The 16,017-nt window shown below is 38.6% G+C and overlaps 1 protein-coding gene across 1 annotated transcript in view; it reads right to left on the bottom strand.

The window, feature by feature from the left end:
- The window catches only part of DAP3 (death associated protein 3), a 116,826-nt gene extending 104,215 nt beyond the window's left edge, over positions 1-12,611 (bottom strand). Inside the window, exons 1-2 of the mRNA XM_042782001.1 lie at positions 12,448-12,611; positions 6,398-6,452 (exon numbers count right to left, since the gene is read on the bottom strand). Coding sequence (XP_042637935.1) covers positions 6,398-6,452; positions 12,448-12,611 — 219 coding nt within the window. The remainder of the gene's footprint in view (positions 1-6,397; positions 6,453-12,447) is intronic.
- Between the last annotated feature and the right edge of the window lie 3,406 nt (positions 12,612-16,017).

The following is a 16,017-nucleotide window of genomic DNA, read 5'->3' on the forward strand; positions in this document are numbered from 1 at the left end:
TTTTAGGTTTCACATTTAAGTCTTTGATCCATCTGGAGTTAGTTTTTGTGTATGGTGTCAGGTATGGATCATGTTTCATTTTTCTGCGAGTGGATATCCAGTGTTGCAAGTACTGTTTCTTAACGAGACCATGTCTTCCCCATGTAATGGATTTCAGCCCTTTGTCAAAAATCAGCTGACCATAGGTTGATGGATTTATTTCTGGGTTCTCAATTCTGTTCCAATGGTTTATGTGTCTGTCGTTGTACCAGTACCAGGCTGTTTTGACTACTGTGGCTGTATAGTAGGGTTTTACATCCGGAAGTGTCTCCTGCGTTGTTGTTCTTCTTCAATCACTCACTCACTCACTGTCGTCAAGTCGGATCCGTCTCATAGAGACCCATCCTTGGGTTTTCAAAGCGGTATCACTACGGAACCTTCTTTCTGAGGAGTGGCTGGTGGGTTTGAACCCCCAGCCTTGTGGTTAGCAAATACCTTAGGCACTACACCACGAGGGCTAAGGCATCTGACTGCTAACCAGAAGGCTGGCAGTTCAAACCCATCAGTCACTCCCCAGAAGGAAGACTGGACCATTTACTTCTGTAGTGATACTGCCTCGGAAATCCAAGGAGGGGTCGCTATGTGTCAGATCCAAATAGACGGTAGTGAGTTTGGTTTTTTTGACCTTCTGGATAAGAAAACCTCGACCCTTGTGATTCATGTGTCAGAATAGAACTGCTCCACAGGGTTGCTTATTTATTTATAAGTAAATAAATAATTGTGATTTGAGTGAAAGTTCACTGAGCAAATTAAGGAGCTCTGGTACAACACCAAAGGCATCTGACTGCTAACCAGAATGTTGGTGGTTCAAATCCTCCAGCCACTCCATGGAAGCAAGACTGGGCAATCTACTTTCATAAAGATTTACCACCTTGGAAACCCAATGGGGTTCATTATGAGTTGGAATCGACTAGATGGCAGTGGGTTTGCTTTTTTGGGGTTTTACAGAGCAAATTAGTTTTCTGTTCAACAGTTCACACTCATTTTGTTTTGTAACATTCATTGCAATCCCCACAGTGCTAACAGTACCTCTTTCCACTTCCTCCCTGTGTTTACCGTTTCCCTTCATTCTTTTTTCTGATCCCTTCCTGCCTTCTTAGCTTTTTCCCTGGGGCAAATGATGTCCTTGTGATCTCAGATGATTGATTGTTCTAATGAGTGTGTACCTCCCTAGTATAATTATTCACTTTATAGGCCTGTCTATTGTGTGGCTTAAAGTTGAGCTGTCGGCATGAGTTCAGTTCCAGGCTTGAGTGTTTCAGTGGCTGATTTTTCTGAAGTAGATTAGCATGCCTTTCTTAGGAGTCGCTAGTTGAACTCAAATCTCCAACCTTCTGGTTAGCAGTGGAGTGTGTTAACTATTTGTGCTATCCAGGGACAAAACTGATCAGTCAGTTGATTCTGACACATAGTGCCCCATGTGTGTCAGAGCAGAACTGTGCTCCATAGGAATAAAACCATAGAGTTTCCAGTGGCTGATTTTTCAGAAGTAGATAGCCAGGCATTTCTTGTAAAGTACCTCTGAGTATACTCAAACTGTCAACCTTTTAGTTGGCAGTTGAGCTCATTAACCATTTATACTACCCAGGGACTCCAGGAAAACCTAGTAAATGCATTAGTAAGATGTAAGAGACAAAAAGAAAATGATTGGTAAATAATGACTTGTTGTTGTTGTTGTTGTTGTTATGTGCTGTCAAGTCGGACCTGACTCATAGCAACTCCTACTTGGGTTTCAGAAGCAGTATCACTACGGAAGTAGATTGTCCCATCTTCCTTCCGAGGAGTGGCTGGTGGGTTTGAACCGCCAGTCTTCAGCAGTCAAGTGTCTTAGGCACTATGCTACCAGAGCTCCCAAATAATGACTAGTATTTATTTATTTTTTTTTAGTGTGTTTTAGAGGTGTAGAATACTCTTATATGAAATTAAGAACCAGAGTGCTTATTTCTATTTGATTACTCTGAAAAGATGGCCAGAATGGTCATTACCTTTCTAGATATCTACTGTGCAGGGCCAAATAAGGTAAAGCAAATATATACAAGTTTATAAGGTAATAATGTGAGGTATCAGAAGACATGAAGTTTGTTGTCTGTTAATCTGATAACCCATTTCTGATTTTGGAAATTTGTAGAACCAGGATGTCTCCATAGGGTTTGAGAGCAAGCTACCTCTTATTTCTTAGTCTGTTATTGGGCATTGCCAAACCTTACTTAAAGAAGCCAATTTTCACTGGTAGAGTTCATGAGTAAACACATCTAATATTCTAGAATACATATATAAGACCCAATACTTACTAAATTAAGTATTTGATACAGTATAGGTTGATTTACTGCATATTTGGGGACATATTTTCTGGGTTTGGGGAAGGATGTATTTTAATGTATTTGAGGTGACAAATTTAAAGAAGCAGAAATAATAGACAATGAAGGCAGTCATAGCATACAGGATATTTGTTATGATTTTAAAATGATAAAAGAACCTCCTAGCTCATGCACAAAACAGATACACTCTTGCTTGAGTACAGATGTACCTCAGAAATATTGCATGTTTGGTTCCAGACCACTGTAATAAAGTAGAGTTGAATAGGATCTCCCGTGGTGCAGTGGTCAAAGCATTTGGCTGCTAACCAAAAAGTTGGTGGTTTGAAACCACCTGCCTCTTTGCGGGAGAAAGATGAGACAGTCAGTGTCCGTAAAGATTTATGGTTTTAGAAGCCCTATGGGGCCATTCTGCTCTGTCCTGTTGGGTTGCTGTGAGTTGGAATTTACTTGATGGCAGTGGGTTTGGGTTTTTTGGTTTAGGGCTGATCTTTTTTTTCCCCTTCCCTCCAACCCTGGGACCCTTTTTTTGAATTGGCACTATGCCTAAAAGGCCAGCAGTTCTGGACCCTGTCCATTCAGGAAGAGAGATGAACACTGAGAGGAAATATTTCTAGTTACAATATATTCCCCAGTGTTTATCTGACTTCTTGTTCCTATTTTATAGAAATCACAAGAGGATTAAAGATCCATATCATCTGTGATTTCTTTTTCCCAAGTCAAAGTTAGATTCATCAGCTTCATGCATTGGAAAGCCAGTTCTCTTCCTCCAGATAAATGGTTTTGTTAAATAATACTACCAAAATTTTATAGAGCATTTAGAGTCAATGCAATCATCTTCTTAAGTAGAACTGAGATGTTTAAAATAGTAGTATGATTTGGGATTCAGATATACCTCAAAAAATATTTTAGATGAATCTTTTCTATAAGGATCTAGAAACTGTTCACTGAGACTTAGAACTAGATGGTTAAAAATGGACACTTGTTTCATGGATATCCATTCTGTTACCTTACTTTAGATGCTGGTCTTAAAAACAGCAGGTCTATTAAGAATGTGATTAAAACTTTGTACCTTCCCTCGTTAAATACACGAAACCAAAACAGTCAAACCCATTGCCACTGAGTGCCAGCTCATAGTGACCTTACGGGACCGAGTAGAACTGCCCCATAAGGTTTCCAAGGCTGTAAATCTTTATGGAAGCAGACTGCCTCATCTTCATGCTACAGAGTGGCTGGTGATTTTGAACTGCCAAACTTTCGGTTGACAGCTGAATGCTTTAACCACGGTGCCACCAGACTTCTTTTAAATACACATAAACCAACCCAAACTAAACCCACTGCCGTCAAGTTGGTTCTGACTCATAGCCACCCTATAGGACAGAATAGAACTGCCCATAGGGTTTCTAAGGCTGTAATCTATGTAGAAGCAGACTACCTCATTTTTCTCCCATGGAATGCCTTGTGGGTTCAAACCATCAACTCCAGTTAGCAGCTGAATGCATTAAGCACTACACCACCAAAGCTCCTTTTTAAATACACATGTTGTTGGTGGTGTTATGTGCTGGTAGGTACGTAAAAATTTTGGTATGTAATTTTAGGGCATTCGTAGGCAGTTTTCAAGGCCAAGAATCCCTGCTTCATCAGCATATTAATTGTGAGTAACACGGTGTGATAGTTGTATTTTTTACTTGTTCTTCAACAGAAACTACTCTTAAAAATGTGAATATCGCTTCGGAAACCCAAGGAGGGGAGGGGTCACTATGAGTTGGGTCTGACTCGACAGCACATAACAACAACATAAATATATGTATGTATATATGTAAAACCACTCATAATTTTTTTCTATGTTCATACAAATGCATATATTTGTTTTCCAACTCTTTATATGTTTGAGCTCATACTTTTTCAGTTTAAAATAGCAGACATGGGTCTATATATGTGTGTTTTTATTGGCCATTTCAGGGTTGTTGTAATAAGTCTCTTTTATTGGCCCTGTTGTTTTTCAATGATAGATTCTCAAAAGTGGTATTTCTTTTGGGATCAAAAGGTATCTAGAATTTAAAACTGAAATAGATATTATATTGCTTTCTAAAATCATGGTGGCAGTGAGTTACCACTTCCCACATCTGTCCAGTATTGGTTGTTAACAATTTTTAAAATTTCATCTAAATTGAAGAGTAAAAGGTATCTTGTTTTAATTCACATCTCTATTATTAGTGAGGTGCTACATCTTTTTAGTTTTTTGTTGATTTTTCTATCTCTTCCCTTGTAAGTTACCTGTGTAGATCTCTTTTGTACAGAGTATCTTTTTCCATCTTTTTACTTTCAGCCTGTTTGTGTCTCTAACCTAAAGTGAGTCTTATATAGACAACATATGGTTAGATCATGGTTTGCTTTTGTTTTTAAAACCATTCGTTGCCAGTCTCTGCCTTTTTGATTGTAGAGTTTAATCTGTTTATATTTAAAGTAATTATTAATCAAGGAGGACTTCTATAAGCTTGTTATTTGTTTCTGTGTATTTACCTTTTTTTGTTCCTCATTTTTTCCATTACTGCCATCTTTTGTGTTTAATTGATATTTTTTTCATGTACTGTTTTGATTTCCTTTTCATTTCCTTTTGTATATGTTTTTTAGATTTTATTCTTATGGTTACCATAGATTATAATTAATGTGCTAAAACTATAACCCTCTTGTTTAAATTGATACCAGTTTAAATAGCTTCAATACATACAGAAATCTGCTTTTATACAGCTTTGTCCTCTCCCTTATGTTGCTGTTACAAATAATGTGTTTATGCAGTGTGTACCCATTAACTACACTTATAATTATTGTTTTATGGACTTATTTAAAAAAATCATGTGGAAAATAAAATTAGGGGCATAAAAAGACACGGGGGGAGTGTCATGCGACCTCTTCCAGCTTCACAAGAGGGATAGAAGATAAGCATCAGCCTATGACTGATTCCTGTAGGGTGAAGGTTAGACCTGCTGCCACCCTTCAGCTTTTGCTACCAGTTCTGACACCAACCACCCCTCCCACAGCACTCTCTACTTCTCTGGTGGATTCGACAATTCGTTGCAGCGGCCACATACTTATAGACATACTCACAATTACGGGGTTTATTAGGGAAGTGTAATAGATTACAATTCGGGTTCAGGAACACTCAAGATGGATGCAGTTCTTCTATCAGGACAGTCTCCCCTTGGCCATGCCTGTAGGCACATCTCTCTTTGACCTTCTTGGCCTGACTTCTGCCCTGCTCCGGCAACTGTTAAAAAGTGTTTTAGCTCTGCTGATAGGTGTACCCTACTCCGCCAGCAAACTTTCTGCCCAAAAGCACTATACTTCCTCACTTTGTGGGCTGGCAGCGTCTACCACTCTGTCTTGTGCCACTTTCTTGATTCTGCTGCCTCAGGTGCCACTGTCTCTCTGCTGTTTCTACACAGGGATCTTATCACCAGGGGTCCTGGTACCTGAGCGATGGTTATTGCCTTCTGCTGACAAAAAATTGAACAAGAGAGGCAAAATGTCCATGTCAACCAAAGTTTATTGAAAAGGAGAAGAGTTCACAAGGGAGAGACAGAGACGGGCTTTTACCTATGCTAGCCTCTAATCTCTCCCTGAAGGAATTCTTAAGGTTTATAAAGGGTTTTAGGTGGGGAAAAAGGCATCATCTTTATTCATGAAATGGATGGAGATTTCAAGGAAGGAGGTGAGGTTATGAAAATCAAATGTCCATGCAGGAAGTAGCCAAGATAGATTCCGTTGCAAAGGCTATCGAAATAGAGATGGAACGTATTGTGAAGGCTGCTGGGATGCTTGCCATGACTTACTCTGGGATGTTGCACATGTGTAATGGTCTCTGGGCTCTGATTTGAGCCCCATGGAGGGACTCCTGCTCTTGATTGTCTCTGGTGGAAGGTCACATTGAATTTCACTGCACATGCTCTGCACCTGATGAGAAACCTTGAAAGACAGCTCAGAAGGTTTATTAGCGTTTTGTAGCTAGCAAGCATATAAGGCCTTGAAATATAGCTTCTTACCTTGTCTCGACCTGGCTTGTTAATAGTAAGCAGTTTTCTATTGCTAGTAGCAAAGCTGTGTGGTAGTTGGAATGTACGCTCAAATTCCAGTAACACTAAGTCAGAGGTTGCCTAATTTAGCCATCCTGATTCCCTACTTGTGTCAGTCTCAGGTCCAAGGATGCACTCTACTCCCAGCTCTTCTCTCTTCATGACAGTGAGATCCCCCTTTCTGCCTTTGGGATAGCTCATTTTAAGCCTAGTGGGATGGCAAAACTGACCAATCCCCACATTATGGTTCTGTGTACCTTGTTTGCATGTGCACCAGATACCATATTTACATCATTAACAAGCTGTCCAATTCCTTTGATGGGCCTCTCTCATTTGCGTAGTTCCACTCCATCATCTGGTGGGAGTTAAAAAGACCAGGGCTAGAAAAGTCATACTAAGTAATTCACTGCACCATAAATGAGTTGCAAACCAAAAATACAATAATACTGGCCTTTATGCTTACCCATTGAGTGATCATTACTAGAGTTCTTTTATTTCTTCATATGGATTCAAATTACTGCCTAGTGCCCTTTCATTTCCTCTTGAAGTATTTCACGTAGGACAGGTCTCTAGCAACAGAGTCCCTCAGCTTTTGTCTGTCTCAGAGTGTCTCAGTTTCTCCATCATTTTTGAAAGGTAGGTTTAGTAGATGAAGAATATTTTTTTTTGTTTAGAAATGATTGTCATATCTATTTTAAAAAAATTTATTGAGATTTAGGTGAAGGTTTATGGAACAAATCGGGTTTCCATTCAACTATTCATACACAGTTTGTTTTAGGACATTGATTGCAATCCCCTAAATATAACATCACTTACCATACTTCCTCCCTGGTTTTCATTTCTATTCCTCCTCCTCCTCCTTAACCTTCTGCCTTCCAAATGCTGTCCTTTGGCAAATGCTACCCTTTTGATCTTTTATGGTTGATTGCTAAGGAGTGAGTACCTTCCTAGTGTTATTGTTCACCTTCTAGACCTGTTTGGCTGAAAACTGAGCCACGGGAGTGAGTGCAGTTTTAGGTCTGAAGGATGACTAAGGGCCATAGTCTCAGGAGTTCACCAGTTTCCATCTGACCAGTAAGTCTGGTCTTTTTTTTTTTTTTTTTCTTCTTCTTCTTCTTCATTTAATTTTTAGCTTTGGTCCAAATATTTATCCCACTCTATTCAGGATGTTCTAATGTGAACCCTTTCAAGCGGGGTCAATAGTCATTGGCTGGCACCATCTAGTTTCTTGGTCTCAGGGTCATGGAGGCTAAGGTTCGCATGGTTGATTAGCTCTATGAACTAATTGTTTCCGTATACTTTTGATTTTCTTCACTCTTTTCTCCAGACAGGGAGACACTAGTAGTTGCACTCTAGGTGTCCACTTAAAAGATTTTAAGACTCCAGCTGCTTATTCACCAAAGTAGGATGTAGAACTATTTCTTCGTGGACTATGTTGTGCCAATTGAACTTGGTGACTATGGTAGTTAAATTTGTGTGTCAGCTTGACTGGACCCAGTTGAGTGGCTGTGCAGCTGGTGGTAGTTATTCCCCATGATGAGACTGGCAATCAGCTCCATGATGGGATCTACCACAAGCTGCTGAGTGGCTGCCTTCGGGATGTGGTCTGCTTCCAAGGAGAAGCCTTGGGGATAGTCTCTAGCTTATGGCACGGTTGGACCCTGCATATAGCCATGTCGTTCAGCAGCCTGCCATGCTCTGCCGACCTTACAATGGGCTTGAATTAATGGCCTGCCATGTGGTTTGGTAACATCAGGACTGTGCCATTTTATTTGTCGACCTTGGGCTTGTCAGCCTCAGCAGCCAGTAGCTACCTGAGTGAATAGATGCCTCTATCTTCAGTGGACTGGGAACAAGAGGCAGAGCTGAAGCCAAGTCGAGACTTTCACATAGCCACTAGAGCCTGGCAGTTTGAACTTGGACTTAAAGCCTCCAAACTGTGAGAGAATAAACTCCTGTTACGGCCATCCCATTTGTGGTATGTTTCCTGTTAGAGTGGTACTAGGTAACCAGAACAGTGACCCCCTTGGCTATGGTGGTGAGCTCCCAGGCCAAAAGACTCAAGATTATTTGTTATGCCTAAGTTTTCACAACTTTACCCCATATATGCTCTACTGTGTTGTTGTTGTTCTGCATCTCTAAAACACATTAAAAAATAAATAAATACTAGTCGTTGTTTGGGAGCTCTGGTAGCATAGTGCGTAAGACACTTGACTGCTAACCGGAAGGCTGGCAGTTCAGACCCACCAGCCACTCCTGGGAAGGAAGGTTGGGCAATCTACTTCCATAGTGATACTGCCTCAGCAACCCAGGGAAGGGTTGCTGTGAGTCAGGGCCTACTCAGTGGCACACAACAACAACATGTTGGATCCAAGTAAAATGAAATCCATTTTTCATAACATTGCTTATTGGGCCAGTTGTGAGGATTTTTTTTGTTCATGTTGATGTGTAGTCCATACTGAAGATTGTAGTCTTTAATCTTCATCAGTAAGTGCTTCAAGTCATCTTCACTTTTGGCAAACTAGGTTATGTCATCTCTGTATCACAAGTTGTTAATGATTCTTCCTCCAGTCCTGATGCTGTGTTCTTCATATGGTCCAGTTTCTTGGATCATGTGCTCAGCATACAGATTGAATAAATGTGGTGAAAGGATACAACCCTGACACACACCTTTCCTGATTTTAAACCATGCAATATCCCCTTGTTCTGTTCAAACAACAGCCTCTTGCTCTATATTACAGGTTCCTTATGGGCACAATTAAGTGTCCCGGAATTCCTGTTCTTCTCAATGTTATCCATAATTTGTTAAGATCTATAGAGTCAAATGCTTTTGCATAGTCAACAAAACACAGGTATACATCTTTCTGGTATTCTTTGTGTTTAGCCAAAATCCATCTGACATCAGCAATGATATCCTTCTTTCCAGGTCCTCTTCTAAGTCCATCTTGAATTTGTGAAGGTTCCCTATCAGTATAATGCTGCAACAGTTTTTGTGTTATCTTCTGAAAATTTTTACTTGTGTGTGATATAAAGATACCATTTGATAATTTCCACATTCTGTTGAGTCATGTTTTCTTGGAATGGGCACAAACATGGATCTCTTCCAGTTGGTTGTCCAGGTAGCTGTCTTCCAAGTTTCTTGGCATAAACAAGTAAGCATGTCCAGTGCTTCATCCATTTGTTGAAACATCTCAGTGGGTTTTCTGTCAATTCCTGGAGCCTTGTTTTTTGCCAATTCCTTCAGTGCAGCTTGGGCTTCCTCCTTTGATACCATCAGTTCTTGATCATATGCTACCTCCTAAAATAATTGAATGTCAACCAATTGTTTTTGGTACAGTGACTCTGTGTATTCCTTCTATCTCCTTTTGATGCTTCCTGCATTATTCAATATTTTGCTGATAAAATCCTTCAGTATTGCAACTCAAGGCTTGAATTTTGTCTTAAGTTCTTTGAAACTTGAGAAGTCCCGAGCGTGTTCTACCCGTTTGGTTTTCTGATTGCAGGCCTTTGCACATTCCATGTAATACTTTGTCTTCTTGAGCCACCCTTTGTAATCTTCTGTTCAGCTCTTTTATTTAATCATTTCTCATTTGTTTAGGAACTTTCCTTTCAAGAGAAAGTTTCAGTGTCTCTTCTGACATCCATTTTTTTTTTTTTTTTCCCCCTTTCTTGTCTTTTTAATGAAAATTTGCTTTCATATGGTGTTCTTGATGTTATCCCACAATTTGGTCTTTTTCGGTCATTGTCATTCAGTACATCAAATCTATTCTTGTGATGGTCTCTAAATGCAGATAGGATATAATCAAGGTTATATTTTGGTGCTCCTGGACTAAGTTTCATTTTCTTCAGCTTCAGTTTGAACTTCCTTGTGAATAATTGATGATCTATTCCACAGTTAGCCCCTGGCCTTGTTCTTACTGATGATACTGAGCCTTGCCATCATCTGTTTCTATAGATGTAGTCGATTTGATTTCTGTGTATTCCATCTGGCAAGGTCTATGTGTATAATCACTGTTTTTGTTGTTGAGAGAAAAAATGTATTTGTAATGAGTAAGTCATTGGTCTTGCAAAATTCTATCATGTGATCTTCAGCATCATTTTTACTACCTACCAAGGTCATATTTTCCAAGTACTGATTTAGCTTCTCTGTTTGGAACTTTCGTATTCAGTGACAGGTAATTAATTATCAGTGGATCTTGATTGTATGTTTGCTTAATTTCAGACTGCAGAAGTTGGTAAAAGTCTTCAATTTCTTCATCTTTAGCTTTAGTGGCTGGTATGAAAATTTGAATAATAGTAGTATTAACCAATCTTCCATGTAGGTGAATTGATATTATCCTATCACTGACAGCATTTTTTTGCAGGGTAGTTCTTGAAATGTTCTTTTTGATGGTCAGTGTAACAGCATTCCTCTTTAATTTGTCGTTCCTGGCATAGTAGACCATATTATTGTCTTAATCAGAATGGTCAGAATCAGTTCATTTCAGCTCAGTAATGCCTAGGATATCAGTCTTTGTGTGTTCTGTTTCATTTTTAACAACTTTCAATTTTTCTAGATTCATACTTCCTTCATACATTCCACAATCTGATTGTTAATGGATGCTTGCAGCTGTTTCTTCTCATTTGAAGAATGCCACATCAGCAAATTAAAGTCCCTAAAGCTTTCTTCTGTCCAGGACATTAAAGTCACCTTTACTTTGAATTGGCAGCTCTTTCCCAGTCGTATTTTGAGTGCCTTCCAACCTAAGGGCTCATCATTTGGTACTATATCAGGCAATGTTTCTCCTGTTCATAAGGTTTTCAGTGGCCAATTTTTTTCAGAAGTGGACTGCCCTTTCCTTCTTCATAGCGTGTCTTAATCTGGAAGCTCCACTGAACCCTACCTACCAAGGGTGACCCTGCTGGTATTTGAAATACCAGTGGCATAGCTTCCTACATAACAGTAACACACAAGCCACTGTAGTATGACAAACTGACAGATCAGTGATGGACATAATATAATAATATGTTTCAAATATTTACTGCTCTGTATATTGGCTAATATGTAATCTTTACTTACCATAGTTGGAGCTTGCAGGGTTGATGTAATGGTGGATGAGTCTAGAGGCTGTTGCTGGTACACTTCTGTACTGTATAATATACTGAACTAAATTACTGTATGTATACTCAACACACTGTGCAGTTGTATGTATGGTAAATAATTTTCTTATTTTATTTCTATTAACTAACCTTAGACCACTTTGTAAACTTTTTTTTTGAACTTTTTCATTTTTTTTTTAATTTTAAACTTTTAATATTGTTTTTTGGTTTCTTAAATTTTTATATAAACACTTTGTTAGTCCATATCATACACAGCTTAACAGAGAGGATCAGGATCATCCACATCAGTGTTCTCAACTTCCTCATAGTGCTCCACTGGAAGTTTCAGGTCACATAACCTCCATGGGTGAACTGTCACCAACAGTGATAATAATTTCTGTAATGCCTGAATGAGCTCTGGTGGCTCAGTGGTTAAGTGCTCACCTGCTAACTGATAAGTCATTAGGTTGAACCTGCTAGCTGCTTCATGGGGGAAAAGATCTGGTAATCTGCTCCTGTAAAGATCACAGCCTAGAAACCCTATGGGGCAGTTCTACTCTACCCTATAGAGTCCTTGTGAGTTGAAATTGACTCAGCATCAATGGGTTTGGTTTGGATAATGTTTGAAAGACCTGGCTGAGGCTCTTCTTGGGTATGTGTTGGCTTCTTCAGGAATATGTCCAGTGTTACTTGCCTAGTTTGCTTTTTTCTTTTCATCCTAAATTTCTTTACATGCAGCAAGCACTGCATGAGCATTTCTATCGGTGAAAAGCATTCAGTGTTTGGGTTCATGTCTTCAGCACTATTCAACATGCTGTTAAGATTTGCAAATAAGTTGTCTAACCTCTTAATAGTGAACCCCTTCTGTACTTTTTTACCTTGCCTCTTCTTCAGCTGTTTACTCTTGCTGTAGCTCCAGCAACTCTTTATTTTTCACTTACTCAGGAACCACCTCTAGGACTTCTTCAATGTCCTCATCATGTATGTATAGGTTCAGGTTGTTGTTTACCGTGTTGACAATAGCTCTGTTAATCTCTGCAATCTCATCATCCAGTTCACATTCCTTAAAGTCCTGCATATAATGCTTCAGTATTTTTTTTTCCATATCCCAATCATGTACTTTGTGGTTCTATAATCCCTATGAAAGGTTCTTTATACGCTGGTAAATGTATGCCTTCCAGAACTGCATTAGTGTCTTGCCAGTGTCATTAGTTGCAGCAATAGCCTGAGCAAATGTCCTCTTCAAGTAGTATGCCTTCAATGCTGCAGTAACCCCTTGGTCCATTGGCTGAATTAGAGATGGTGTTTGGTGGGAGGAATATTACTTTAATGTTGGGGTAGTGGTCAACAATGAAAGGGCGATGTCCCGGAGCACTGTCTACAGTTGGCAAAATCTTGAAAGGTATGCCTTCTTCCGTGCAGTCTTTCTCCATTTAAATGGCATAGCAATTGAAATAGACACCCTGAAACAGCATTTGTGTCATCCCTGACTTTTGTACCTGTAATAAACCAGTAAGATGCATTTGTTGATATTCTTGAAAGCCTTAGAGTTTTCACTTTGCCATGTAAATACAAATGGCTTTAACTTTAACTTGTAGCCAGCAATATTGCTTCCTAACAGCTCTCTCTTTAAAAGCCTTAAAGCCTGCCATTGACTTGGCCTCCTTATGGATGAAGATCCTTAAAAGTCATTTGCTTCCAAAATAAGGAGGTTTCATACATATTGAAAATTTGCTGGGGCAAATATCCTCACTCTACAATTACTTTAAGGTTTTAGCAAGTTCTGCTGCCTTCACAGCATGACTATACTTTTATTTTTGTATATAGCTCTTAAATCCATGAAGAAATTCTTTTTGTAGCTAACAGGAGGAATGGTTCCGAGTTTGTTTTCCTCCAGTGGACAACCAATTATGTCAACATGAGCAACATATATCAAGGAGATCGACTTTTTGTCAAATTGAAATCTATTAAAATTGAAAAAGGATTCTGAAAATACTGCTACTAGCCTATACTTTGCTTTTATGCAAAATAGGAAGGGAACCCCTTCCTCAAGATAAAGTAATTCTTGGGTTATGAATCTCCAATTTACAGACAACTCCTATGTGCTCTCACTTTGACACAGTTGAACCAACCCCTCCTTGCAGCAAATTCTTCATCACAGTCAATTTAACTTGTTGCACATGCAGTTTTTAAATTATAGAAAAGGCTTTAAATCTTTTCTTGCAGTAATTTAAAAAAAAAAAAAAAAACCATTGCCATTGAGTCAGTTCTTACTCATACTGAGCCCCATTGGGTTTCCAAGGCTGTAAATCTTTATGGAAGTAGATTGCCTCATCCTCCTCCCATGCAGCAGCTGGTGGGTTTCAACCATTGATGACCTAGTTAACAGCAAAATGCCTTACCCACTCAGCTGCCAGAGCTCTTTTTTCTTGGACTAAACCAAAAAAACCAAACTCACTGCCATCAAGTCAATTCCGACTCATAGCGACCTCCATTGTGTTTCCGAGGGGATAAATCTTTACAGAAGTAGATTGCCCAGTCTTCCGTCCGTGGAATAGCTGGTGGGTTTGAACCACCAGTCTTCTGGTTAGTAGTCAAATGCCTTAGGCACTGTGCCACTAGAGCTCCTTTCTTGCACTAAAGGCTGAACAAGAACCGTATGCACCTGTTGAAACTTACCCACAAATTAGATTTAAAGACATACTTAGGAAATGATCTCATTCGTAATCCAGAAACTGCTTGTATTTTATTTTAACCTGCCAGAAACTTTTAGTAGTTTTATCAAGACATAATTCATATACTATGCGATTTACTCTTTGAAAGTATATAATTCAGTGGTTTTTAATATATTCACAGAGTTGTGCAACTGTAACCACTGCTTTTAGAACATTTCATTGTGGTACTCATTAGTAATCATTCCCAGTCCCCAAAGGTAGGCCCCAATAGACCTAGGCAACTACTTTCTGTCTAGATTTACCTTTTTTAACATTTCATTTAAATGGAATCATAACATGTTATCTTTTAGGACTAGCTTCATTTAGCATAATGTTTTCAAGGTTCATCCGTGTTGTACCATGTATTATTACTTCATTTCTTTTTATAATTCCATTTTATTTATCTGTTTAGCAGCTAATGAACATTTGAGTTGTTACCACATTTTAGATGTTATGAATATTGTTGCTGTGAACATTTGTGTTTTAAGTGTTTATGTGGGCATACGTTTTCATTTCTCTTAGGTGTGTACCTAGGAGTGAAATTGATCAGTTATATGGTAACTCTGTTTAATCTTTTGAGGAACTGCAAGGCTGTTTGCCAAAGCAGCTGCACAGTTTAAATTCATACCAGCTACGAATGAGGGTTCAACTTTCTCCACAGAAAATTTTTATAATAAATATATTTACAGTGTGACTGGTGATCTTTCAGGAATAGCACTTTCGTGCATTGTACGACTGACAGCCTCTAACTGTTGTCAAAATGTAATTATTCATTAATGGTAAAAACTGCCTAATGTAATTTGCATTTCCCTCCTGTTGCTATTTTAAAATTCACTGTGGATCCAGATCAGAGTTCCTATATGTTCTTTGCAATCTCTGCCACCATTTTAAAAAACAAAATTGAAGTTATGTTTGATATGTGTTAACTTCAGTTTTCAGAAAGAGCTAAGATTAGCTTATTTCTCTAACAAACACTCAATGAGAATAGTTTTTTTTAATCAAGGTTTAGCTCAAAGACTGCTTTATGTGTTTATTTTCACCTGCTTACTAATTATAAATTCATGTTTGCTATTTTACTGTCCTGTTCTAAGTTTCTAGAAGTGGTTTGGTGGACATTCTTTCCTCCCATAGTTTCATGTTACTGAATCATCATCTTGGCAACTTGGAATTTAAGAAATACAGTAAAACCTGTGATAGCTGGAACTTGAGTAAGTTGGAGAACTGTCAGAGAAGGAAAACTCAAATATTTTCCACGAATAAAGAGTAGTAGAAAAGTGGCAAGACTACATCTGTCAAAGGTGGAAAACTTGTGAGACCTGGAAATACAAGGCAGTCTTGTCAAGTTCCTGCTGTCACAGGTTTATTTATATATATATAGTGATATAGTGAGGGGGCAAACAAAACAAAACTAGATTTACTGGGCATTATTAAAAGGAAGGTTGGACAAACTACTTCCATAGTGATACCGCCTTGGAAACCCAAGGAGGAGTCTCTATGAGTCAGGTCAACTCGACGACACATAACAACAACAATATTTTGAAAGTTAGGAATCATCCGTGATTGCCACTACCTGTTAAATGAAGAGTTGTTCTTTAGCAGAGTAAAAGAATCTCAATTTGTCTAACTTTTTAAGTGTAGTTTATATTCTATAAATTATTTGAACACATAGGAACGTGCTTCAAATTTTATATATATCAAGATTTTCTAGCTTTTTGTAATTTCAGTGACTTTTTAAAATATTAGTAAGTCAATGTTTTCATGTAAAACCTCTTAAAACCAGGTGAGACACTCGCCTTT

This window comes from Orycteropus afer, unplaced genomic scaffold, assembly GCF_000298275.1.
Source record: "Orycteropus afer afer isolate SDZICR_OR568_19922 unplaced genomic scaffold, OryAfe1.0 scaffold00217, whole genome shotgun sequence".
Lineage (NCBI taxonomy): Eukaryota > Metazoa > Chordata > Mammalia > Tubulidentata > Orycteropodidae > Orycteropus > Orycteropus afer.